The 25,166-nt window shown below is 44.5% G+C and overlaps 1 protein-coding gene and 1 long non-coding RNA gene across 13 annotated transcripts in view; one reads left to right on the top strand and one right to left on the bottom strand.

Moving 5' to 3' along the window:
* Positions 1–22,219, top strand: part of LOC139537468 (nuclear receptor corepressor 1-like) — a 121,745-nt gene extending 99,526 nt beyond the window's left edge. For 8 of the 12 annotated variants that reach the window (XM_071338799.1, XM_071338795.1, XM_071338803.1 and 5 more), the window contains 21 exons: positions 176–234; positions 490–655; positions 733–852; positions 946–1,029; positions 1,432–1,688; positions 1,830–2,160; positions 2,444–2,668; positions 4,019–4,225; positions 4,673–4,822; positions 7,583–7,768; positions 8,006–8,144; positions 14,640–15,109; positions 15,365–15,565; positions 16,608–16,756; positions 17,252–17,490; positions 17,726–17,872; positions 18,239–18,381; positions 18,635–18,688; positions 18,925–19,113; positions 19,340–19,516; positions 19,719–22,219. In XM_071338799.1, coding sequence (XP_071194900.1) covers positions 176–234; positions 490–655; positions 733–852; positions 946–1,029; positions 1,432–1,688; positions 1,830–2,160; positions 2,444–2,668; positions 4,019–4,225; positions 4,673–4,822; positions 7,583–7,768; positions 8,006–8,144; positions 14,640–15,109; positions 15,365–15,565; positions 16,608–16,756; positions 17,252–17,490; positions 17,726–17,872; positions 18,239–18,381; positions 18,635–18,688; positions 18,925–19,113; positions 19,340–19,516; positions 19,719–19,897 — 3,872 coding nt within the window. In that variant the 3' untranslated portion in view covers positions 19,898–22,219. The remainder of the gene's footprint in view (positions 1–175; positions 235–489; positions 656–732; positions 853–945; positions 1,030–1,431; positions 1,689–1,829; positions 2,161–2,443; positions 2,669–4,018; positions 4,226–4,672; positions 4,823–7,582; positions 7,769–8,005; positions 8,145–14,639; positions 15,110–15,364; positions 15,566–16,607; positions 16,757–17,251; positions 17,491–17,725; positions 17,873–18,238; positions 18,382–18,634; positions 18,689–18,924; positions 19,114–19,339; positions 19,517–19,718) is intronic. The other 4 variants (XM_071338801.1, XM_071338800.1, XM_071338796.1 and 1 more) reach the window with 4 other exon arrangements.
* On the bottom strand, positions 21,698–24,211 carry LOC139537484 (uncharacterized). Its single transcript, XR_011667550.1, has 2 exons — positions 23,815–24,211; positions 21,698–23,429 (listed from the first exon to the last, which is right to left on the bottom strand). It is a non-coding gene; the product is annotated as an uncharacterized lncRNA (long non-coding RNA).
* Between the last annotated feature and the right edge of the window lie 955 nt (positions 24,212–25,166).

Here is a 25,166-nt window from a genome sequence, read left to right as displayed (position 1 = left end):
ATTTCTTACACCAATGATATTTTACATCCTTGGAGTCAACAAGTGCACAGTTCAGGGAGAATGAGGGGAAAATTGGCATTGAGCTTGAGTGATTCTGAGCAGGAATAAAATGCCAACTGTACAGCCCTCATGTATCCATGCATACCAACCTCTCTCTCTGTTGTCTTCCTTCTAGGAGGCCCAATGGATGGGGGTATCAGCAGGGGAAACCCAGCCAGAGGATCAATCACACAGGTATTAGAATGACATTAACATTGCTAAACCAGTATGTGTGTCCAAGCACCACCCTGTCTATGGATGTCTTATAGAACAATTTAGTTTATGATTATGTAAATCTGTGTATATTCTATGAAGTAGTCTAATATTCTTGGAGCAAATTTCTTTGAAATGAAAAATGTAACATTTATTAAATAGTTTCTGGTTGCTGATCTTCTCCCTCTCTCTGGACCTATTTCTCTCTCTCCCTTTCTCTCTCTTCCGTGTGACCAGGGCACGCCAGCCCTATCCGGGTCCAGCATTGCGGCTGACCTGCTGAAGGGCACCATCACCAAGCTGCCCACAGAGGACCTGAGTAGTCCAGAGAAGGCTCGGGAACAGCTGGCCAAGGGACACGTCATCTACGAAGGCAAGAGTGGACACATCCTCTCCTACGACGGTAAGGCTAAGTTCTGTTAGTGGTCACTCTGACCTTGATCCTTTTGTATATCTGTAAATCAGCTCCTGTCTCCATAGCCATTAAGAACCCAAGAGAGGCCACGCGTAGCCCCAGGACAGGCCATGAGCTCAAACGCTCCTATGATATGATGGAGGTCACCAGAGGCCACCCCGGGAGAGAAGGAGCCCCCTTCGAAGGTAAGGCGTGTGTGTGTTTTTTTCTTCTACCCTCGTCTCTGTGCATATATTCAGGCCACTGTGTGAGAGTGACTGACTGTGTGTGTTTGTCAGGGTTGATCAGCCGAGCCCTGCCCAGAGACAGTCCCCACGGGGAGTCTAAGGAGAGGCCCATGATGACTGGATCCATCATGCAAGGTAATTAAGCGATCAGGTGTCATCACAGCTCCAAAACTCAGATGTACTGGGGCATGAGCGAGAACCTGGCAGATCAGATAATTATAATGAAGACAACTGTATGTAAATCAGTCATTTGAAAACAGCTAAATCAATTAAATTAATCAGATATGATTTTTACTATGTAAATGTAACCCACATTAAAGCTGAAATCTGCAATGACACCACTGTTCACCCCCCCAACGCATTTGCTATTGTTTTGTTGATGAAACAGAGGAACAATGCTGTTCAATCTCATGTGCAATGATGTCCAAGGGAAAGAAAATGTGTTTGTTGTTTGTAGTAACTTCTTTGTTGTTGTAATATCTTGTCGTTTTCACCATGTACAGATTCCAGCTTTGTGTTTTTCTCTTCCCACTCCAGGTACACCCAGAACCTCTGCAGAGGCCTATGAGGAGAGCATGAAGTATGGCAAGCAGATAAAGAGGGAGAGTCCACCCATCCGCTCCTTTGAGGGGGGGATAGGTAAGGGTAAGCCCTACGAGGGGGTGAACACCATTAAGGAGATGGGCCGCTCCATCCACGAGATCCCCCGCCAGGAGCAGCCTGGACAGGACCCCCGCAAGACCCCCGACATGGCTGCCAACATCCGAGCCTCCATGGAGGGCTCCATATCCCAGGTGCGTGTTTGAGAGAGTGAGCACATTTGTGTGTGTAGGCGTGTGTGACAGTGTATTTTATAAGCCTGATTTGACTGAGTGCATCGTGTCGGTCTGTCCATTGTCACCAGCAGACTCTAATCCCTCTCCTCTCTCTACCAGGGCCATCCTCTGAGCCAGTCGGCCATCAAGCACAACGTCAAGTCCCTGATCACCAGTCCCAGTAGGCTGCCCCATGGTCACACCATGCCCCCGTTGGAGGCCATGGAGCGGGCCAAGTATGAGGAGAGCAAGGCGGCAGCGGAGCAGCGAGCGCGCCACACCTCTGTGGTCAACTCGGCAACCTCCGTCCTGCGTTCCACCCACCAGGAGCAAGGAAAGTCCCAGCTCAGCCCGGGCATGTACCAAGATGCCGACGCCCGCAGGACACCGGTCAACTACAGCACTAGCTCCATGTCCAGAGGCTCGCCAATGCTGGGCCGAGGACAGGAGGGTACGTCTCATCTGACAATCCCTCTCTTATTCTTCACTTTCAATGCAGATGTATCCTGTCAGCTGTATCTGACTGCACCATGTAGTTTCACTGTACAGCAATCAGTTCACAAGCGATGATGTGTTGCTATGGGTCTTTACATCATTACAATTTTCCGACATTGAAAGTGTTGAACACATTTTTATATTAGCTAGTTATGTTTACAGTACTATATATAAACCAACTTTGTGATTTTGTATTGATGAAACCCATTTGTAATTGTGATCATTTCTCCCCTATCCAGGCTCTGGGAAGCCTGCGTCCCATGACCGGAAGAGTACCATGACCCCCACTCAGAGGGACAGTGTTCCAGCCAAGTCTCCTGTGTCAGGGGGTGACCCCAACCACCCTATGGCCTCCCACAGCCCCTTCGACCCCCACCACCGCCCCATGGCCCCCGGAGAGGCCAGGTTCCACCTGCCTCCACACCTAGACCCTGCCCTCTTCCACAGGGCCGTCCTGGACCCAGGTAGGACACGCTACACAGCCACTCCAATGAACCTAAGCCAACCTCCATTAAACGACACAGTAATAGGCCTGAATCCTGGAATGATAGAATGATTCTGGGTAAACTGATGAAGGGTATCTTTGGCGTCTCTCATTCATAGGCACTGAATGTCCTGTCCAGTCTCAGTTTGAGTCAGTTGACGTTTGGATGCACGATATATCGGAATCAGACGATATTAGCTAAAAATGCCAACATCGGTATCGGCACGATGTCAAAGCTACCGTGCATACCTATATAACGTTGGTACATGATATAATGACGCTACGTAAAATTTTGCGCTACACTTGCAACACAGCATTCCTAACCTAGCCCACAATGTCTGCTGTGTGGATCGAGCAGTCATTTGAAAGAGTAAGAAAATGTCTGCGAGACAACTCAAAGGCCAAATCCAAGATAATGTAATTCATTGCCCTTGACAATCAACCGTTCTCTGTCGTGGGTGATGTTGGCTTTCGCCAACTGGTTGAGCACCGGTACACACAACCAAGTGCTCTATTTTTCATTTGTTGCCCTACCGGAGTTACACAGTGATTGCGTCACTGCTATTACCTTCACAACATGCATACTATAGAACGCCGTTTGGGTCTTTGCGTGTCAAAAAATATAAAGTAGTACTGTCAAAGCTGTACAAAAGTCTGCAAACACCGGTCACGAACAATGTGTTTACACTACCGCTTTGGTAATAAAGCATAATTTGTTCGACCACAACTTCTGGGGTAGCTAGCTTTAGCTTGGTACCAAGCTAGCACCAATACAACCAGCCTAAAAACAATGACCAGTAGAAACTGCAGTCATTTTCATTATTTTTAGCAATGATTTGGGAATCCTTGTAAGTATTAGCTAGGTTGCCACTTGCTGTTCGGCTATTGAAATTGAACTCCAGTTCATGAAAATAAATAGCTAGCCAGCTACTTAACTCTGTTGCCCAAAGCTAACGTTATAAGCAGCCAGCTAGCTTCATCTGGCTAGTGAGGTTCGAACGGACCGGGTTATGTGTTGTGAAGCTAGCCACAATAAGGATTAGGCACACTAGTGGGATTTGCGGTTTGCCTTCAAAATAAAAGTATGTCATTGACAGTGATGCAAATGAATACAAATAGAGTTATGCTGTACTTTTATTTTGAAGGCTAATCCTTATTGTGGCTTGCTTCACATAGATGGGTCCGACCACAATTAATCATATAAGAACTGTCTTATAAAATAGGATTATTTTAGATGTTATATCGGTGCATCACTAGTAAGGAGCGCTCCTGTTGTTCATATTATTGGTCTCTGTTTGCTCCTCATCTATTCTCCTCTTTCCCACTGCAGCTGCGTACATGTTCCCGAGGCAGCCGTCCCCAACGGGCTACCACAACACCTACCAGCTGTACACCATGGAGAACACGAGGCAGACCATCCTCAATGATTATATCACCTCCCAGCAGATGCAGGTTATCCCACGGCCCGATGTCGCCAGGGGCCTGTCGCCACGGGAACAGCAACCGATAGCTCTGTCTTACCCTCCCGGAGCGCGAGGTACTGGACTCTGGCGGCTGGCTGTCTGTGTGTGCCTCTCTCACGGGAGGGAGGTGGGGGGATAGTACGCAGACTGTGTGCTTGTGAATTAGTGGCTACCTTTTTCCAGACGCTCAGAAGCAAATGACCCTCACAAATTGCCTCATATTGATTTAGAATTTTAGTTTACTATAGCTGATTTGTTTATGTATATTTTGGGGCTGCAGCTGACTACAGCTAATACTTGATTTTATAAATTGGGTATTGACAAACTTCCAATTTTCATTTGCCCAGTGGTTGCCTCTCACAAGGTGACCACCACTCCACACACCTTGAGCATTGTTCAGAGTAAGGTGACTGGTAAAACCAAGGCTACTGTACAAAGTGTTCATTCATAACTCTTCAAATTGATCCTATGGATTTGGTTCATGTTGCTCACTGTTGGCCCTTTGCTTCTGTCTGTAAAAGGGATTATTGATCTAGCCCAGATGCCTCCAACTATCCTGTTGCCTCACCCTGGGGGAACAAGTACTCCCACTTTGGACCGCATCACCTACATCCCCGGAGCTCAACCCCCTTTCCCTCCTAGGCCTTTCAACCAAGCCTCCATATCTCCAGGTGAGGACCCCATCCTGCCCCAACCTGACACCCTTCTTGTTCCTTTGTACCCTCCTCCTAACCTCACAGCCCCTTAAGCACTCTGCCCTGCTACACTCCAGAGTTCTGTGAATCTGAACATACGTCTACGCACCTCTATGGACCAGATTAAATAAACACATAGTTCAGTAACTTCTCTTCTCAAAATCAGACATTCGCTTTGTTAGAAGTTCAATTTGAGATGCTACCATGCGACCGCTGTTGAAAGATTGGTCAACATCACGGTGATAGTCTAAACTTAAGCTTTGGTTGTCTTCCTCTCAGTCTTCCATGTCTTCTCCCTGGACCTCCTCAATGTCCACCTCTTGAACATCAGACTCTGAGGCCTCATCTTCACTGTCCCTTTCCAACCTTGTTGTGGATGGCTCGCTGTCAGGCTCAAAAAGCCTCAAATTTGCCCGGATGGCCACCAATTTTTCAACCCTTGTATTGGTCAGCCTGTTGCGGGATTTGGTGTGTGTGTTCCCAAACAAGGACCAGTTGCGCTCTGAGGTGGCTGATGTTGGTGGGATTTGGAAGATGACTGAGGCAACAGGGGAAAGAGCTTCAGATCCACGAAGTCCTTTCCACCAGGTGGCTGATGAGATATGTTGGCACGACTGCCATATTGCATCTCCATCCCACAGCCCTTGCTTGGAAGTGCACTTCGCCAGACTGCCAAGAACCTTGCCCTTATCCAGGCCAAGGTGGCAAGACACGATAGTGATGACACCATAGGCCTTGTTGATCTCTGCACCAGACAGGATGCTCTTGCCAGCATACTTGGGGTCCAACATGTACGCTGTGGCGTGTATGGGCTTCAGGCAGAAGTCTTCATGCTTTTTGATGTATTTCAGAACTGCAGTTTCCTCTGCTTGGCACAACAGTGAAGTGGGCAGGGCAGTACGGATTTCTTCTCTTACATCTGCAAGCAGAGTCTGAACGTCAGACAGAATGGCATTGTCTACCTCAATCTGTGCAATGGCTACTGCTATAGGTTTCAGGCTGCTTACCACTCTCTCCCAAAATACATCATCCAGGAGGATCCTCTTGTCCATATCGTCAGACTGTGATATGGCCATTTCTTGGAGAGACTCCTTCCCCTCCAGGAGACTGTCAAACATGATGACACCACCGACCCAACGGGTGTTGCTGGGCAGCTTCAATGTGGTGCTGTTATTCTTCTCACTTTGCTTGGTGAGGTAGATTGCTGCTGTAACTTGATGACCCTTCACATACCTAACCATTTCCTTGACTCTCTTGTAGAGTGTATCCATTGTTTTCAGTTCCATGACGTCCTTGAGGAGCAGATTCAATGCATGATCCGCACAGCCAATGGGTGTGATGTGAGAGTAGGACTCCTCCACTTTAGACCAAGCAGCCTTCATGTTCACAGCGTTGTCTGTGACCAGTGCAAATACCTTCTGTGGTCCAAGGTCATTGATTGCTGCCTTCAGCTCATCTGCAAAGTAGAGACCGGTGTGTCTGTTGTCCCTTGTGTCTGTGCTCTTGTAGAATACTGGTTGAGGGGTGGAGATGTAGTTAATTATTCCTTGCCCACGAACATTCGACCACCCATCAGAGATGATTGTAATGCAGTCTGCTTTCTCTATGATTTGCTTGACCTTGAACTCTGTTGAACTCTGCATCCAGAAAATGGGTAGATAAAGCATGTCTGGTTGGAGGGGTGTATGCTGGGCGAAGGACATTCAGAAATCTCTTCCGATACACATTGCCTGTGACCATCAGCCTTTCTCTGACTACGTTCCTCCACTGAGTCAAAATAAACTCCTGATTCCAGGAGGACCATGAGCTGTTGCTATCGATAAGGTGTCTGATTCATAATTTTCACCTCGAATAGAAGTAGAGGAACTTTTGTCAGAGGTTGCTTGTTGTGAGCGCTGAGGGAACTTTATGCCCTTGGTCAGATTCTGCATCTTTGTTGCCTTTTTCACATATGATTTGGCACAGTATTTGCAAATTTACACAGCTTTTCCTTCTACATTAGCTGCAGTGAAATGTCTCTACACATCAGATAGTGCCCGTGGCATTTTCCTGTAAAGATTAGAATTTCTTTTGTAAATTGTATTTTTTTAAATAAATACAATTCCATGTACAGATAAATAGTTAAGCAGTTTGATTAAACAACTCCTTTGTAAGATAAATGTTTTAAAAATGAAACATGTATGGAAACAGGTGAATTAACACTCCTCAATTAGCAGGCTCAAGCAATATAAAACCCACATAGTAGCAACAACGAACTAGCAGAAATTGTTATAAATGATTTAAACATGTTTTGCTGTAGGCTACTATTTACTAGTTAACAAAAAATCATGTTTGTCATATAAAATATATTCACCCCACCCAGTATCGTAATCAAAACTTACCAGAAAGCATGTAGTCCTTGGCTCAGACAGTGTAGTAGTGTGGGCTCAATAGCATCTCATTAGTGTGCAAGATTTTGAGAATCGGCTGTACATGTGATGGAAGAGTGCGCTGTGCATGCAGAGGGTGCAATTCCATTGAATTTAGGATAGTTTAACCAAAATATGCCACAAGACCTAGAATTGCCTTGTGTCCCACAAAAAAGGTTCACTGTTATAAGCGAACTTTTTTTGATGAATTTAATCAAAATTCCCGGGCTTACTTCCCATGGAAATTTCCCGGAAAGTTTCCGACCCTTTGCAGCCCTAATGGTGTGTAACCCTGCTGTGTGTGTTGTCTGTTTCTTTGTGTCTACAGGCCACCAAGCCCACCTCGTAGCTACTGCAGCGGCCAACCAGGAGCGAGAACGAGAGAGGGAGCGTGAGCGGGAGCATCGAGAAAAAGAGAGAGAAAGGGAGCACAGGGAGCGGGAACAGGAGCAAAGACAGCGAGAGCGTGAGCGAGCAGTGGCTGCAGCGGTTGCCAATGACTACATGCGTGGAGGTGAGACTCGTCATTATATTGTATAGTGTTGTACTGTCATCAATAATACAGAAATGCATGTGAATGTGAGCTATATAATAGTAGTTTATTTCGATTGGACCTGGCTGGACAGATGCTCTCACAGAGTTAAGGATTTATGTAGCCTGTCTTTTGCACAGTGTTGGAAAAGCCATTATATGCTTCCAACTTTGAATTGCTCTTCTCTGTTATCGAAGTCCGCTCTAATTTGTCCCCCAGGTCAAGGGCAGCCAGACAGACCAGGTAGCCGTGGATACCTGCGTAGCCCCTCCCCCTCTATGAGGTCACAGGAAGCCCAGCAGCAGCGGCCCAGCATCTTCCAGGGAGCCAACAGCAAGGGAGTCATCACCCCTCTCATGTGAGTCTCTAAGCTTGCTCCGCTCTGGCCTGGTAAGCCCTGACCTCACCTCATGTACACTGAGTCTTAGTGTGTGTGTGTACTGTTAATCCATTCTTATGGGCATACTTTCAGTTGCAAACCGCAACACGTCAGGAGCATGCCTGCCTGCACTAAATGTTTTAATGTTATGCCGTTTGCAATGAAAACCCTGTACATGCTCACAAAACATAACAGCCCTTCTACTCTTTACCCTCTCCCTTGTTCTATATATTTACAGTACCAGTCAAAAGTTTGGACACACCTACTCATTCAATTTATTTTTTACTATTTTCTACATTGTAGAATAATAGTTTAGACATCAAAACTATGAAATAACACACATGGAATCATGTAGTAACCAAAAAAGTCACCTTTGACTTGACAGTTTTGCACACTCTTGGCATTCTCTCAACCAACCAACTACAATGTAGAAAATAGTAAAGATAAAGAAAAACCCTTGCATGAGTAGGTGTTCTAAAACTTTTGACTGTGTGTGCTGGACAAAAATGTAAAAGCATTATTTAAAGTGTTGGGCCCATGTTTCATGTGCTGAAATAAACATTTGTGAGCGTTTCTCCTTTGCCAAGATAATCCATCCACCTCCGGCATATCAAGAAGCTGATTAAACAGCATGATCATTACACAGGTGCACCTTGTGCTGGGGACAATACAAGGCTACTCTAAAATGTGTGGTTTTGTCATACAACACAATGCCACAGATGTCTCAAGTTTTGAGGGAGCGTGCAATTGGCATGCTGACTGCAAGAATGCTCACCAGAGCTGTTGCCAGAGAATTTAATGTTCATTTGGCAGTACCTCCAACCGGCCTCACACCGCAGACAATGTGTATAGCTTCGTGTGGGAGCGGTTTACCCCATAGTGGGGTTATAGTATGGGCAGGCATAAGCTACAGACAACGAACACAGTTGTATTTTATTGATGACAATTTGAATGCACAGAGATACCGTGATGAGATCCTGAGGCCCATTGTCCAGCCATTCATCCGCCGCCATCAGCTCATGTTTCAGCATGATAATGCACGACCCCACACCGCAAGGGTTAGTGGTTAGAGCGTTGGACTAGTAACCGAAAGGTTGCAAGATCGAATCCCTGAGCTGACAAGGTAAAAATCTGTCGTTCTGCTCCTAAACAAGGCAGTTAACCCACTGTTCCTAGGCCGCCATTGAAAATAAGAATTTGTTCTTAACTGACTTGCCTAGTTAAATAAAAGTAAAATAAAAAATGTTTAAAGTATCTTTACACAATTCCTGAAAGCTGAAAATGTCCCAGTTCTTCCATGGCCTGCATACTCACCCATTGAGCATGTTTGGGATGGTCTGTATCGATGTATGGCAGCTTGTTCCAGTTCCCGCCAATATCCAGCAACTTCGCACAGCCATTGAAGGGGAGTGGGACAACATTCAACAGGCTACAATCAACTGCCTGATCAACCCTATACGAAGGAGATGTGTTGCGCTTCATGAGGCAAATGCTTGCACACTGTTCTGGCGCTCAACGTCCTTTCCAACCGCTCCGCTAAAAAAAAACATCCTGCGCTCACAGGGGGAAAAACGGTCGCTCCATTCATTAACTTCTTATGGCTGCAGGGGCAGTATTGAGTAGCTTGGATGAAAGGTGCACAGAGGTGCCCAGAGTAAACGGCCTGCTCCTCAGTCATAGTTGCTAATGCATATTATTATTAGTATTGGATAGAAAACACTCTGAAGTTTCTAAAACTGTTTGAATTATGTCTGAGTATAACAGAACTCATATGGCAGGCAAAAACCTGAGAAAAAATTCAAACAGGAAGTGGAAATTCTGAGGCTGGTCGATTTTCAACCAAGATCCTATTGAAATCACAGCGAGATATGGATGAGTTTGCACTTCCTACGGCTTCCACTAGATGTCAACAGTCTGTAGAACCTTGTCTGATGCCTCTACTGTGAAGGGGGGCCGAATGAGAGGGGAATTAGTCAGGTCTGCCATGACCTGACCATTCTTTGACCATGCGCGTTCACATGAGGGAGCTCTGTTCCATCGCTCATCTGAAGTCAATGTAATTCTCCGGTTGGAACGTTATTCAAGATTTATGTTAAAAACATTCGAAAGATTGATTCAATACATCGTTTGACATGTTTCTACTGACTGTTACGGAACTTTAACATTTCGTCAGCTTTTAGTGAACGCGCTTCCTGACGTTGGATTTGTTTACCAAACACGCTACAAAAATAGCTATTTGGACATAACCGAACAAAACTAACATTTCTTGTGGGAGTCCTGGGAGTGCATTCCGACTAAGATCAGCAAAGGTAAGTGAAGATTTATAATGCTTTTTATGAGTTTTGTTGACTGCACAATTTGGCGGGTAACTGTATGGCTTGCTTTTGTGGCTGAACGCTGTTTTCAGATTATTGAATATTGTGTTTTGCCGTAAAGCTTTTTGAAATCTGACAGCGGTTGCATTAAGAACAAGTGTATCTTTAATTCTATGTAAAACATGTATCTTTCATCAAAGTTTATGATGAGTATTTATGTTATTTGACGTGGCTCTCTACAATTTCTCCGGATATTTTGGAGGCATTTCTGAACATGGCGCCAAAGTAAACTGAGGTTTTTGGATATAAATATGAACTTAATCGAACAAGACATATATGTATTGTGTAGCATGAAGTCCTATGAGTGTCATCTGCTGAAGATTATCAAAGGTTAGTGATTAATTTTATCTCTATTTGTGCTTTGGCTGAATTTTTCTGTGAGTTGGTGGTGACCTAACATAATCGTTTGTGGTGCTTTCGCTGAAAAGCCTATTTGAAATCGGACACTTTGGTGGGATTAACAACAAGATTACCTTTAAAATGGTATAAGATACATGTATGTTTGAGGAATTTTAATTATGAGATTTCTGTTGTTTGAATTTGGCGCCCTGCACTTTCACCGGCGGTTGTCATATCGATCCCGTTAACGGGATTGCAGCCATAAGAAGTTAAAAGCACAATTTAACCTGTCTGGCCCCGGGGTTCCGCTAGCGGAACTCCTCCCACATTCCACTGAAAAGGCAGAGCGCGAAATTCAAAAAATATTTTTGAGAAATATTTAACTTTCACACATTAACAAGTCCAATACAGCAAATGAAAGATACACATCTTGTGAATCCAGTCAACATGTCCGATTTCTTTAATGTTTTACAGCGAAAACAGCACGTATATTTATGTTAGCTCACCACCAAATACAAAAAAGGACAGACATTTTTCACAGCACAGGTAGCATGCACAAAGCCAACCTAACTAACCAAGAACCAACCAAACTAACCAAGAAACAACTTCATCAGATGACAGTCTTATAACATGTTACACAATAAATCTATGTTTTGTTCGAAAAATGTGCATATTTGAGCTATAAATCAGTTTTACATTGCAGCTAACATCACAGCTACCGTCAGAAATAGCACCGAAGCAGCCAGAGTAATTATAGAGACCAACGTGGAATACCTAAATACTCATCATAAAACATTTCTGAAAAATGCATTGTGTACAGCAAATGAAAGACAAGCATCTTGTGAATCCAGCCAATATTTCAGATTTTTTAAGTGTTTTACAGCGAAAACACAATATAGCATTATATTAGCTTACTACAATAGCCTACCACACTACCGCATTCATTCATCAAGGCACGTTAGCGATAGCAATAGGCACGTTAGCGATAGCGAATAAACCAGCAAAATATATTAATTTTCACTAACCTTCATCAGATGACAGTCCTATAACATCAGGTTATACATACACTTATGTTTTGTTTTCGAAAATGTGCATATTTAGAGCTGAAATCAGTGGTTATACATTGTGCTAGCATCTTTTTCCCAGAACGTCCGGATATTTTTCTGACTCTCACATATTCTGACCAAATAACTATTTATAAACATGACAAAAAAATACATGTTGTATAGGAAATGATAGATACACTAGTTCTTAATGCAATCGCAGTGTTAGAATTCTAAAAATAACTTCATTACGACATAAGGCTTACGTTATGGCGAGACAGTGCCCAAAACCTGGGCGCAAAACTAATAGTACACAGTTCGACAGATATATGAAATAGCATCATAAAATGGGTCCTACTTTTGATGAGCTTCCATCAGAATGTTGTACAAGAGGTCCTTTGTCAAGAACAATCGTTGTTTGGATTTAGAACGTCCTTTTTCCCTCTTGAATTAGCAAGCACACTAGCCAAGTGGCGCGAAGCTCTCCATCGTCAACAACCACAGACAACGCAACACGCCTAACGTCCCGAAAAAATTTCAATAATCTAATAAAACTATATTGAAAAAACATGCTTTACGATGATATTGTCACATGTATCAAATAAAATCAAAGCCGGAGATAGTAGTCGCCTATAACGACAGCTTTTCAGAAGGCAATTCCAGGTCCATCCTCGCGCTTTCCAGAAAACAGGAAATGGGTGACACGTCATTCCAAGAGGATTTATTCCACCTCAGACCAAGATAAACACATAATTTCTTCTCTCACTGCCTCTTGACATCTAGGGGGAGGTGTATGACGTGCATGTATACTAATACGTATCATGCCCATTTATAGGCATGCCCTAGAACAGAGCATCGTTTTCAGACTTTCCACTTCCTGGTCAGGAAGTTTGTGCGAAATGAATTCTGTTTTACTCACAGATATAATTCAAACGGTTTTAGAAACTAGAGAGTGTTTTCTATCCAATAGTAATAATAATATGCATATTGTACGAGCAAGAATTGAGTACGAGGCCGTTTAAATTGGGCACGATTTTCCCCCAAAGTGAAAACAGCGCCCTCTGTCCTCAACAGGTTAACCAACACCCATCTATTTTTCTGACTACCTGGACCTACTATTCGGTTTTGAAGTATTAAAACCAAACCATATGATTTGAATGAAAAGTATTTTAATAAAAAAAGTTTAATGTAAGAAGTGCTCATCATTTGAAATAGGCTACATGTCATATTAAACAGCATGCAAACACTCTAAATAGGTCAGGAGCCAAACACGATTGAACGAAAATGTATTATTTAGGCTATATTATTTCAAGGCTGTAGCCTACAAAGAAATGCATTGTGAAGCATTTGCGAGTGAGACACAATTGGCTGGTAGGGACATAAAGTGCTCCACATTTAAACAACATTTTGTTGTATTAAATCATTAGTCTATAAATTGCACATATAGGCTGTGACTTACTTACAATTAAATACAAATTAAACGAAAAATGCATTGTTAGGCTCCGTCTGCATTGCTTTTTTTTTTAATAATAAAAAAAACAGGCGTTTGGTGTGAGAATGTGGCTTCAGGCTCATGTGATGGTGCCTGGAGAGCAGGCCAGCAGTGGAGAATATCCTCACCGTGCTTGCAGAGCCACTGGAGATACTAAACACCCTTTTGGCCACTCTTGACAGGCTGGGCGTAGATGCAGAGGTTTTTATTTTTATAGGTAGGAATTTGGTTTTCATACAAAATAGCCCAATCAAAAGTGAAAGCTCCTTGAAAGTGAGAATAAGCCAGGCCTATTGAGACAAAATCATATTATGGCCGTGTGTAATGGAAAAAAATGAATGAAACTTAAGAGATCTGAGTTTTAGTTTATAAATATTTTGCTACAATGACACACTTAGTTAGCAACCCATCTCATTCCTTTCATTTAGCATGTGCACGTAGTAAGTATACCATCAATATTTAGTGAACTCCATGACAGTAGCTAAAGCAAGGGACTATAGCAGCACATAAGTAGACTACAAATGCATGCTGGAGCGGGCATGCCCTGAGCTCATGAAGTGAGTGCTACTGGAGTGAAATTGGTAGCGTGCAAGAAGGCCGACGCACCAGCCTTTGGGAATCTAACTCTGCGCTCTAGTCACACATTGCTCTTCGCTCCGCTCACATACTCTGGTGGTCACAAGATGCTGACTGGTTTTCTGATCCACTTGATTTTTTTTAAAGGTGACCAACAGAGGCATATCTTTATTCCCAGTCATGTGAAATCCATAGATTAGGGCCTACTGAGTTTATTTCAATTGACTGATTTCTTTAAATGATATGTAACTCAGTAAATTGTTGCATGTTGCGTTTATATTTTTGTTCAGTGTGTGTGTGTATGTATGTATGTGTATATATATGTGTATATATATATATATATAATACCAATACAATGTTAACGCCTCCATCACCGATAGCGCCATTGCATTTTGGTACACCAGAAGTGCATTAATTTCCAATGAAACCGTGTGTTTGCCATGCAGCGTTGCAGAGGCAGTGTGTTCTGTGTGGTGCATACTTTGGATTTATCGAACGTATGCATGAAACTATGCGTAGACAGCTTGACAGAAGGTGAATGTTTAACTTGTGTTGCATACATATCCAGATGATGCTGCATACCATTTTGCATGATGACGCTGTTGGTGTGATCGAGGCATAACCCTCTACCTCTCTCTGCCCCCTCCAGGCCGGCAGCGGCAGCAGCCCAGGCAGGAGCCCGTTACAGCACTGCAGCCGACGCCCTGGCTGCCCTGGTGGACGCTGCCGCCTCCGCCCCTCAAATGGACGTCAACAAGGGCAAGGACTCCTCCAAGCACGACCGAGACGACGACATGTCTTTATCATCATCCGCGGTGGCCAGGCGGCAGCACGAGCAGCAGCAGGAGGCAGACAGACACTCCATGCAATCTCCCTACGGCCCAATGTCTCTGCCAGGGGGGAAACTCCACCCAGGATATGCTGAGGGGCCCAGTGGTCCCCAGGGGAGTAAGGACAAGGGTCCTCCTAGCAAGTCACGCATCGAGGAAGAGCTGAGGACCAGAGGAAAGACCACCATCACGGCCGCCAACTTCATTGACGTCATCATTACGAGCCAGATCGCCTCGGATAAGGACTCCCGGGAGAGAGGCTCCCAGAGCTCCGACTCCTCCAGCAGCTGTGAGTCTTCCACATAGAACGACATAGAACAGTATAGAACGTAGACACAATGGGACAGATGGGATGGAAGGCAGTACGGAACACTGCTGTGGTGGTTAGAAACCTGGATATAGATTTGGTTTGCGTTTTAATTCCCAACATGTAAGACTTAACAACATAGCAAATAACAAAAAATAAATACAAATTTATAATATCTCATATGTTAGTGAGAGGGTTGTTTTATAAGTGTGTGTGTGTCTGTGCCTGGCCCTGCAGTGTCGTCCAGTCGGTATGAGATCCCCAGTGGAGGAGCCATCGATGTGATCAGCCCAGCCAACTCTCCAGCCCAGTCCCAGCAGCAGCAGGACGACAGGGACCGGGCCGACAGGGAGAGGGCCGACAGGGACCGGGCCGACAGGGAGAGGGCCGACAGGGACCGAGCCGACAGGGACCGGGCCGCACAGGCAGCAGCACAAGGTGAGATCAAATCAAAGTTTATTTGTCACATGCGCCGAATACAACAGGTGTAGACCTTACAGTGAAATGCTTACTTACAGGCTCTAACCAATGGTGTGAAAAAAAGGTGTGTGTGTGTGTAGGTAAGTAAAGAAATAAAACAGTAAAAAGACATTTGAAAAAAGAGTAGCATGGCTATATACAGACATCTGTTAGTCAGGCTTATTGAGGTAGTATGTACACGTAGGTATCGTTAAAGTGACTATGCATATATGATGAACAGAGAGTAGCAGAAGCGTAAGAGGGGTTGGCGGGTGGTGGGACACAATGCAGATAGCCCGGTTAGCCAATGTGCGGGAGCACTGGTTGGTCAAGCCAATTTAGGTAGTATGTACATGATGGCACTATATACTGTGAAAAATACATGAATATATGTTCTCAGTGCTGGTTTCACTGACACAGATTAAGCCTGCACCTGGACTAAAAAAAAGCTTGCTCAATAGTGAATATCTATTGAAAGTGCATTTCAGTCAAGGGCTTAATGTGTCTGGGAAACTGGCCCTTACTGACCGGTAAAGCTCTATAGATGCCATATGGAGACTTGAAGTATTCTCTTGACGCTCTCAAATCACTCTTTCTCAAGTACTGTTTTCCTTTTCCAAGGTTTAAGTTACCTACCATGTCCTACATGAGTACAGTACAATCTCTGTACTCAGCTGACTTCAATACAAAATTTAACCAACTCTACAAGCTGTATTGAATTCAGGTTACTGCAGAGGCATACAGTATCTTATAGTGATGATATGGTGTAAACATACTACAACCCGAATGACTCTTCACCCGAGTCATCTGAGTACAACAGATATAGCAGACGACACCATTCCATTCCCCACTAGCCCCCGTCTGGTCACCAGACCGCTACACAAGCTATTTCTGTCCGCTGGAGGCAAATGTATATCAGTTGGTGCTGGCATACAATACAGTGCTACTCCCCCTCATCTCCCCCTCCCTGCAACTCAGTTGTGTGTGTGTGTGTGTGTGTGTGTGTGTGGAATATTCTCAGCAGCTGGCATGCGTCCCTTTGACATGATCCGCTACCGCCAGTCAGCAGAGTCCCAGCAGCCCCCCTCCTCCCAGGCTGACGGAGGGTACTCCCAGTCCCAACAGGTCCCCAAGACCCACCGGGTCATGACCCTGGCTGACCACATCTCGGTAAGACACACTGGTAGCTTTCCACAGTTGCATGCCATGTCATTGCCTGCGCAGTCGGCCATCAGATTGATATATCATATTATGTGGTTATCTAATATGTTAAAACTAATCAGAGATCTATCAGGCAACTGCAATGTAGTCAGCCTGGAACGCACCCACTGACTGAAGAAGAGTCCAATGACTCATTCATTCATAACCCTTTTTAACTGTGTTCCTGAGTCAAACTATCCATATTCTGTGTAACCAATACAAATTACTTTACCAAAAATGTATGTACAGTATGCATCCTATACCACTTTTTGTTGAGTGATGATATCTTGAGTGATCCATCGACTGAACTGCAAATGATGATCTCAACAACTCTGACAACAGCCTCTATTAGACAGCTTAAGAGAAATACTTTTAAGAGTAGTGACTGAAAATGTATGTGTGCCTCCAAGTACTAACATCTCCCTGATCTGTCTCCCCTTGTCCTCTCCTCTTTCTCCTTTATAGCATATCATCACCCAGGACTTTGCCAGGAATCAGGACCCTCCTCAGTCCTCCACTACCATCTCTGCCACCACCACATTCCAGAGTGCCCAGCTGCCCGTGTCTATCTTGGGCCCCGGGGGTCGTGCCAAGGGCCCCAGCCGCTACAGCCCAGAAAACCAGGCCCAGGCCCCATCACACCACCAGAGACCCACACCCAGCAGAGTGTCTCCCGATAACGCCCCTGACAAGCCCAGAGCCAGGTACAGTAACAGGACCTGCCGGTAGCCCAACACAGCCTCTTCACCAAGCCAGCCTGGGACATGGTCATTAGGGTACACCATAGCAAAATGTTTTGCAACGAAAAACAAAAACTTGTGTTCAGGTAGTATCTCCATGCAAAACGTTTTCTCCCTACTGAACATAACCCTGGTGGTACACCTCTGACCACTCCATCAGATTCTCACTTTTTGATCTTTTCCTCTGTGCCTCCCCCAGACCTGGTAAATCCCCTGATCGGGGTGGCAGGGGGGCGATAGAGAGCTATGAGCCCATCTCCCCTCCCCAGAGCTACCAGGATAAACAACAAGAGGCCAGAGAGCAGCAGCAATCACAGAGGCGAGAGGCTGACCAGCCTGAGATGAGGTGTGTAGGACTGGCATATCTTCATAAGAAGTGGGCGTACTCCCATTGTCTTTCAATGTTATAACTAGGCATATTTGTATGTTTTGGTGTCTTTGAGGTTTAAGTGACAAACTAAAAAGCATGACAGATTTTTTTTTTTGTATGTCTACATGCATTTGTGTGTGTGTGTGGATCCTGGATACCGTCCCCTGGCACAAGGACACATGGATTCAGTGCCCATGGGCGGAATGTGTCTTGTGGGCAGCTGTGACCCATTTGGCATGCCAACGGAGTGGAAACTGGGGAGAGGTGCCAGTTGCACGCTAGCCTACTCAGCCATCTGCTGCCTGACTCTTAACCCCTGTGGTGGCCTTTCTCTGGTTACAGGGGTGACTCTCGCTCCCCTGGCAGTGTCAGCTACCTGCCCTCCTTCTTCACCAGGCTGGAGAACACCTCCCCTATGGTGAAATCCAAGAAGCAGGAGATCATTCGTAAGTTGAACTCCTCTGGTGTCAGTGATTCTGATGTTGGTAAGTGTGCTCTCTTCTTATCTACCTTGTACTAACGTCATTTAAGAAAGCTTTCCAAAATGGAAATAATGTGACATTTGATGGAACTCAACTTATACAGTATTATATTAACATATAATGGGATGCATTGCACTCATTTCTCATTTTCACAAGGGGAAACATTGTAATAGGAAGGCATACTGTAAAACGACTAACAATGAACCCATTTTAGTTTCAGACATTTTGTTTACTGTGCTATCATTTCTCCTTTCAGGAAATGCACAACCAGGCACAGAGATCTTCAACTTGCCTGCTGTGACCAGCTCAAGTGCGTTTAGATATTTCTAACACCATAGGATCCCATTCTATCACCATTCAAACAAACTAGAATCATTTAAACCAGCAACTTGTGGGTAGTGTTCAGTAAGCACCAAAATGGAATAAAATAAATTTAAACAAACATTTTTCTAAATGTTTTCTGTTTGCATACACTAAAGAACACGACCGTGCTGGCTGCTCCATATCTTCCCTGTCTAATCGTCCATCGTGTGTTTGGCCCTCCAGGTAGCGTGAACCCCAGGAACCACTCCTTCAGCGACCCGGCCAGTAACCTGGGCCTGGAGGACATAATTCGCAAGGCCCTGATGGGGAACCTGGAAGAAAGGCCAGAGGAGCACCAGGGAGGGCCTCAGCCCAGCTCTAACACCCCTAGCAACGAGGCCCGCCAGGAGGCCAACCCTTCACCTAGCATGGGTCAGTGGCAAACAAGCACACATACAGCCAACTAAAACATTTATATAGGAATAGACACACATTCACATGCACACACAAGGAAATTACTGTCTCTATAGGCCCATCGTGGGAATCAAATTCTTAGAAATTCTGATATTTACAACAAACTCACCAGACTAGTCCTAAGCTTTTGCTAACTCTATTGCATTATAACTAACACTCTTGTATTTGTCTGATTGTCCAACAGGCAAACAGAAACTGCAGAGCAAAGCCAACAGCCGAAAGTCAAAGTCGCCCAACCCAGGCCAGGCATACGCAGCAGCAGGAGGGGAGCGGCCCTCGTCAGTCTCTTCCGTCCACTCAGAGGGAGACTACCACCAGCAGCCCCCTGCCTGGTCCTGGGAGGACCGGCCCTCGTCCACAGGTACTTAAGGCCCTTAGCCCCATATAAACCTTGACTGTCTGGCCATTTGTCTGTACATCATTCCACATTAACAGCCACACAGGTATTCAGAAATCTGGATTTTATTTTCTTGTATCTCAAAAATAGATTTTCAGCCTGACATAAGACACAAAGAACAATCTGAATCCCTCTAATGACTATCCTGTCTCACTTTACTCTCCAGGCTCCATGCAGTTCCCCTATAACCCCTTGACCATGCGCATGCTGAGCAGCACACCCCCCACCTCCATACAGGCCCAGCAGCCCCCACCTGGAGGCCCTCTGGGGCCCCAGCAGCGTGTATGGGAGCGAGAGCCCCTACTGTCAGAGCAATATGAGACCCTGTCAGACAGTGATGACTGATCCCTGCCACGAGAAACCTACCTGCCCCCCATCCCACCCCAGAGGAAGGGTAGGCCTCTCAGTACAGGCCTGCATGCCCACCCCCCAAAACTATCCTCACTTACTGGTGCTGATCGAGTGTGGGGAGAACAGGGGGGTGTGGCGGTGTCCCTTTTGGTGCAAGTGCGCCCTCTAGCTGCCAGTAGGAAGAAAGGCAGCGAGTGACTTCTGACGGGCTGGAATCTTCAGGATGGACTGACTGACTCCCTTTACGTCCAGAAGCTTTGATAGACACAGCCTGCCAGGACGGAGAACGCCTGAGTGATGAAGAACTTGTAATGTAAAAAGATGGAGATTTTTTTTTTTGTGGTCAATTTCTGTAAAGAAATGCTTTTCTTTAAGAAACATCATTGTATGTAAATAGAGTAACCTTTTGCAGTGTTTTTTTTTTCTTCTGAACTTTCAGTGATGCTTTTAAATGGATCCACTTTGTTTTTGAATGAATGGGGGGGGTTTAATCTTGAATATCAGTCGGTCTCTCCCTGTCCATCTCTTACCCCCCACCTATCTAGCGCCACAGTGAAGCTGAGAGACAGAACCTGTGGGTTGTACTTGAACAGAGAACTGTAGGAGAAGCCCTGACCACCAAGCACCACCAAAGCCTGTTGTGGACATAAGTGAATGAAACAAACACACGTTAACATTTCAATTGCGGCTTTGTAATTTGATGCCTGTCTTTGCAACACTGTGGAGAAAGATGATGCATGGATGTAACAATATTCCCCCTGATCTAGAACTTAAAGAAAGCTTTTGTCAGTCACCACACCCTTGAGAAAAACAAAACAAATGTATTTGGTACAAGTTGAGAACACTGGTGTAGGAGCAAGCAGAAAGGTGAAAGAAGACTAATTAATAAGCTTGATGTTGTTTCTTCTCCTCATGACTACTTCTGGGCCCCCATGTTGATCTGAACTCTGTCATTGAGCCAATAGTTTTTGGATTAAGCTGACCACCACTACGGTGGGTGTATTGTATGGCACACAGTCTGACCCGTAGCTATCCCTCTAGGGTTTCCAACAAGTGCAGAATGTTCTACTTACAGTACTCTGCAACCCATGTCGTCATGGTAACAAAAGTACATCAGGAACCTTTTCTAGAGGTTCACCCATGCCTTGTGGCTGGAGAAAAATAAGGCAGCTTTAAACACATTTTCTCAGAGATATAAGTTGGTGTTTTTTAATGTTTTTGTTTTGTATCCTTAGTCCCCCTTCTTTTTTTTTGTATACTGTCCAGACAGAAAACCGATTTGTGTGATTTGTCTTGTGTTTTAGACAAAAAAAGACAACTAACCAAACATAAATGGTCTGCACCATTGTTGCACTTTTTGCTTTGTAACCTTTGACAACAAAAGCATACTTTCTACCTGTTGTATAACTTATTCACGCTCCTGCAGAGGATTGTACTGAGATGTGCTTTGACTTTGCCCATCACTCATGGAAACCTGGATGTTTATGACCGAGTTCCTGTCTTCTCTTGTAGCTGGTACATGGTTTTGTAGTGTGACATGCATTGCAGTTTTACTTTTGTTTAGGGTACAGTCAAGATGTTAAGGAAGAGTTGCTTTTTTGCTGTCATGGTGACTATTCAAATCCATGGCCTCTCAATATTCTAGATTAATATCAGCCGTTTTTTGTCAACAGACATGTAGCTTCTTTAAATTTTGAATTGTGACTAGGTCAACATTGATAATGACAGTAATGTTCCATTGCAAGTCCTTTATGTCCGGATATGTGAAAGCATACCACGTGTTTTGGTTCTCTCAGCTTTTGCTTTGCTTAAATAACAATCCCAATCTGCTCTAAACTAGATTTTTTTTTTTAACAAAAAACATTTTGATTTGTTTTAAGTCCTAGAGCTCAGATTTTTGCTATCATTTTCAACATCAGTTATTCAACATCCTATTTTTGATGGGATGTCAAGTGTTTACAACGGCAATGACAAAAAGTTTACAAAACTTGAATCTTAAAGAAAATCGAAATGAAGACAAATAATTAGTGCATCTTTTCAGCTCGATGGGTGAGTCCAAAATGGCAACCTATTCCCTATATAGTGTACTACTTTTGACAAGAGCCTGTGCACCATATAGGGAATAGGGTGCCATTTGGGTGACATACAATCTGTCAAACATCCAGTGCTATTTTTTTTTGCCTGTTTAAAATTTGAGACTTAAACTCGTGTATCCCATGATGTTGAAATGCAATGTTTGTGTCGCACAATGTCTCTTAGTAGTCTATTACAAGAGTTCAGACCAATCAATAAAGTGGATCAGTTCTCCACCTCAAACGTTTGCATCTTTATTTCCTTCTCTGATTGGTCATTGGCTTACACGTTCTGAGACCTCCATCACTTAGTCTAGGGCTAGGCCAAGAGACTAACGGCTCCATCCAATACAAGGCAAGACTCATAAGTGCCGCAGCATCTCAGTGCAAGAGGTGTCACTGCAGTCCCTGGTTTGAATCCAGGCCGCATCACATATGGCAGTCCCATAAGGCGGCGCACAATTGACCCAGCACCGTCTGGGTTTGGCTGGGGTAGGCTGTCATTGTAAATAAGAATTTATTTAACTAGGCAAGTCAGTTAGGGTTAAATTAAAAAATATCATTATGACTCCTTACAGTATAGTGAAATGACTAACAAAAAATTCAACTTTCATTGCTAAAATGTTTTTGGTATGCCGAAGAACCCTCAATGGAACATTCCTGCTGAAGACTAACAGATGGTAGATTAGGGCAAAAGCCAGCAGCAACAGCTACAGAGTGGTGGTAACTCTGCGAGTGCAAGTTGTTTTGGTGTGGCGAAGAGAGAGCAAGGTCGCAGATGCCCTGATCCCTTTGCTACACTTGGACCAGAAATGCAATCTTTGGTTTGGAATGTGGGATCTCTGCCATGAGGTACGCCTGAATTTTTTTAGAGAACAGACATGAATGATTGATGTAAAAGTTCTAGTCTATGCTGTTTCTCATCGTTGTTTGACGGATCTGGTCTCTCACCATATGTCCTCCGCTGCCCGGTATCTTCAGGCCCACAGCAGGAGGTGGGAAGGGTCCTGGCGGACCATGACCAGTGGCTGGCCCAGGGAAAATAGCAGGAAATACATCCTGAACCTTCCCAGCCATAGAAACATAGGGAACAGTTAAAGTTAGACGAGGACTCTACCTTGTCTATAGACAGAAATACAGAACGAAAACTGTGTAATATAAGCTGATAGGCTATTTGTTGTATAAGCCAAGACAGTCAGTTAGCATCCATTTGGGGTTGTAAAGAAACATAGTCAATGTGTGCTAAGTGCCTCCTTATTTGGGCAGTCTCACCTGAATACCTCACACCCCTCTGCCCATGACAGACTCAGGCTTTTTAAGCCAGATGGCTGGCCCCTCTTAAGTCCATCATGAGGATCCTGGATGGGGGCAGGCACCCTCGTCCATCCTTCTGCAATGACACGCCGCAGAGACCTGAGATCTCAAAAGCTCCTTCCCTCATCCTGTCCAAGTTCCTGAAAAATAGGAAATGTATCGCTTAAAGCAGTCTGGTGGTTTTCAAGTCAGAACATGTAATTTCAGGAACTAATGTAATTGCCCAGGTATAGGAATGCAGCTTGGTATAAAGCACTACACTCAACAGTCTACGTTTATAGAAACACCAATTTAATCTTACATTAAACATATCATACCATCTTTCCATTGGAGTCAAATTCATCCCAGTAATTGTATGGGATAAATACAACCTAAACATGCTCAAAGAAATATAAATAAAGCAGCTAGAGAGAACTATCACTCTCCTGAACATATTTTACATTGCCATTTTAGTAATTTAGCAGACACTTATTCAGAGTGCATACATTTTCATACTTTTTCGTACTGGCCTTTGAACCCACAAACCTGGCGTTGCAAGCTCAATGATCTATCAACAACCACACGGGACCCCCACACATATTTCTCAGGATCAGCAGGGCAGGCCAGTCAACCGTGTGAAAACAAAACAATATGCCTTGCTTGTTCAACTAGAAATGTAGCTGAGGAACGCTCAACTAAAGTTTCAGGTTTAAATGTCACGTGCACAAGTACAATGAAATGCCTTTCTTGCAAGCTCCAAACCCAACAATGCAGTAATCGATATCAATGTAGAGCTAAAAAATAACATAAGGTAGAACAAAACCACACGAGAAATAAGAAATAACACGAGAAAGTAAGAAGCTATATACAGAACCAGTTCCAATACCATATTTTGCAGGGTGATAGCGGTAGATATCAGAGCTTGTTACGAGGAGCTATAGGAGGACGGGCTCATTGTAATGGCTGGAATGGAATCTTAGAACGGAGTCAAACACGTTTCCATGTTTGATACCATTCCAAGGATTCCATTCCAGCTATTACAACGAGCCCATCCTCCTATAGCTCCTCCCACCAGCCTACTCTTTTAGATATGTGTAGGGGTAAGGTGATTAGGTGTCAGGATATATGATAGAGTAGCAGCAGCGTAAATTATGATTGTATGTGAGTGTGTGTGCGTGCGCGTGTTTAGAGTCAGTATAAATGTGTGTGCATGTTATGTGTGTGTTGGAGTGTCAGTGTGTGTGTGTAGAGTTATTTGAGTGTGCATAGAAACAGTACAAAAATACAAGGGTCACCTCAGATAGTCCGTGTAGCCATTCTGTTAGCTATTTAGTAGTCTGATGGCTTGGGGATAGAAGCTGTTCAGGAGCCTGTTGGTGTCAGACTTGATTCACCGGTACCGCTTGCCGTGCGGAAGCAGAGAGAACAGTCTATGGCTTGGATGGCTGAAGTCTAACGATTTCCCGGACCTTCCTTTCAAACTGCCTGATATAGAGGTCCTGGATGGCAGGGAGCTCAGCCCCAGATATGTACTGGGCTGTCTGCACCACCCTCTGTAGCGCCATGCAATTGAGGGAGGTGCTGTTGCCATACCAATCAGTGATGCAGCCAGTCAAGATGCTCTCAATGATGCAGCTGTCCCTGAGTCCTAAATTTGGTGACGAGCTTGGAGGGAACAATGGTGTTGAGCTGTAGCATTCTCACACATGTATTCATCTTATCTAGGTGGGTGAGGGCAGTGTGGAGTGCGATTAAGATTGCGTTGTCTATGGATCTGTTGGGGCAATATGCAAATTGGAGTGGGTCTAGGCCTAGGGTGTCTGGGATGATGGAGTTGGTGTGTTCCATACCAGCCTTTCAAAGCACTTCATGATTACAGATGTGAGTGCTACAGGGTG

This window comes from Salvelinus alpinus, chromosome 13 (genome assembly GCF_045679555.1).
Source record: "Salvelinus alpinus chromosome 13, SLU_Salpinus.1, whole genome shotgun sequence".
Lineage (NCBI taxonomy): Eukaryota > Metazoa > Chordata > Actinopteri > Salmoniformes > Salmonidae > Salvelinus > Salvelinus alpinus.
Note: the sequence above shows the minus strand (reverse complement) of the source record. Positions and strands in the feature narration are given on the sequence as shown.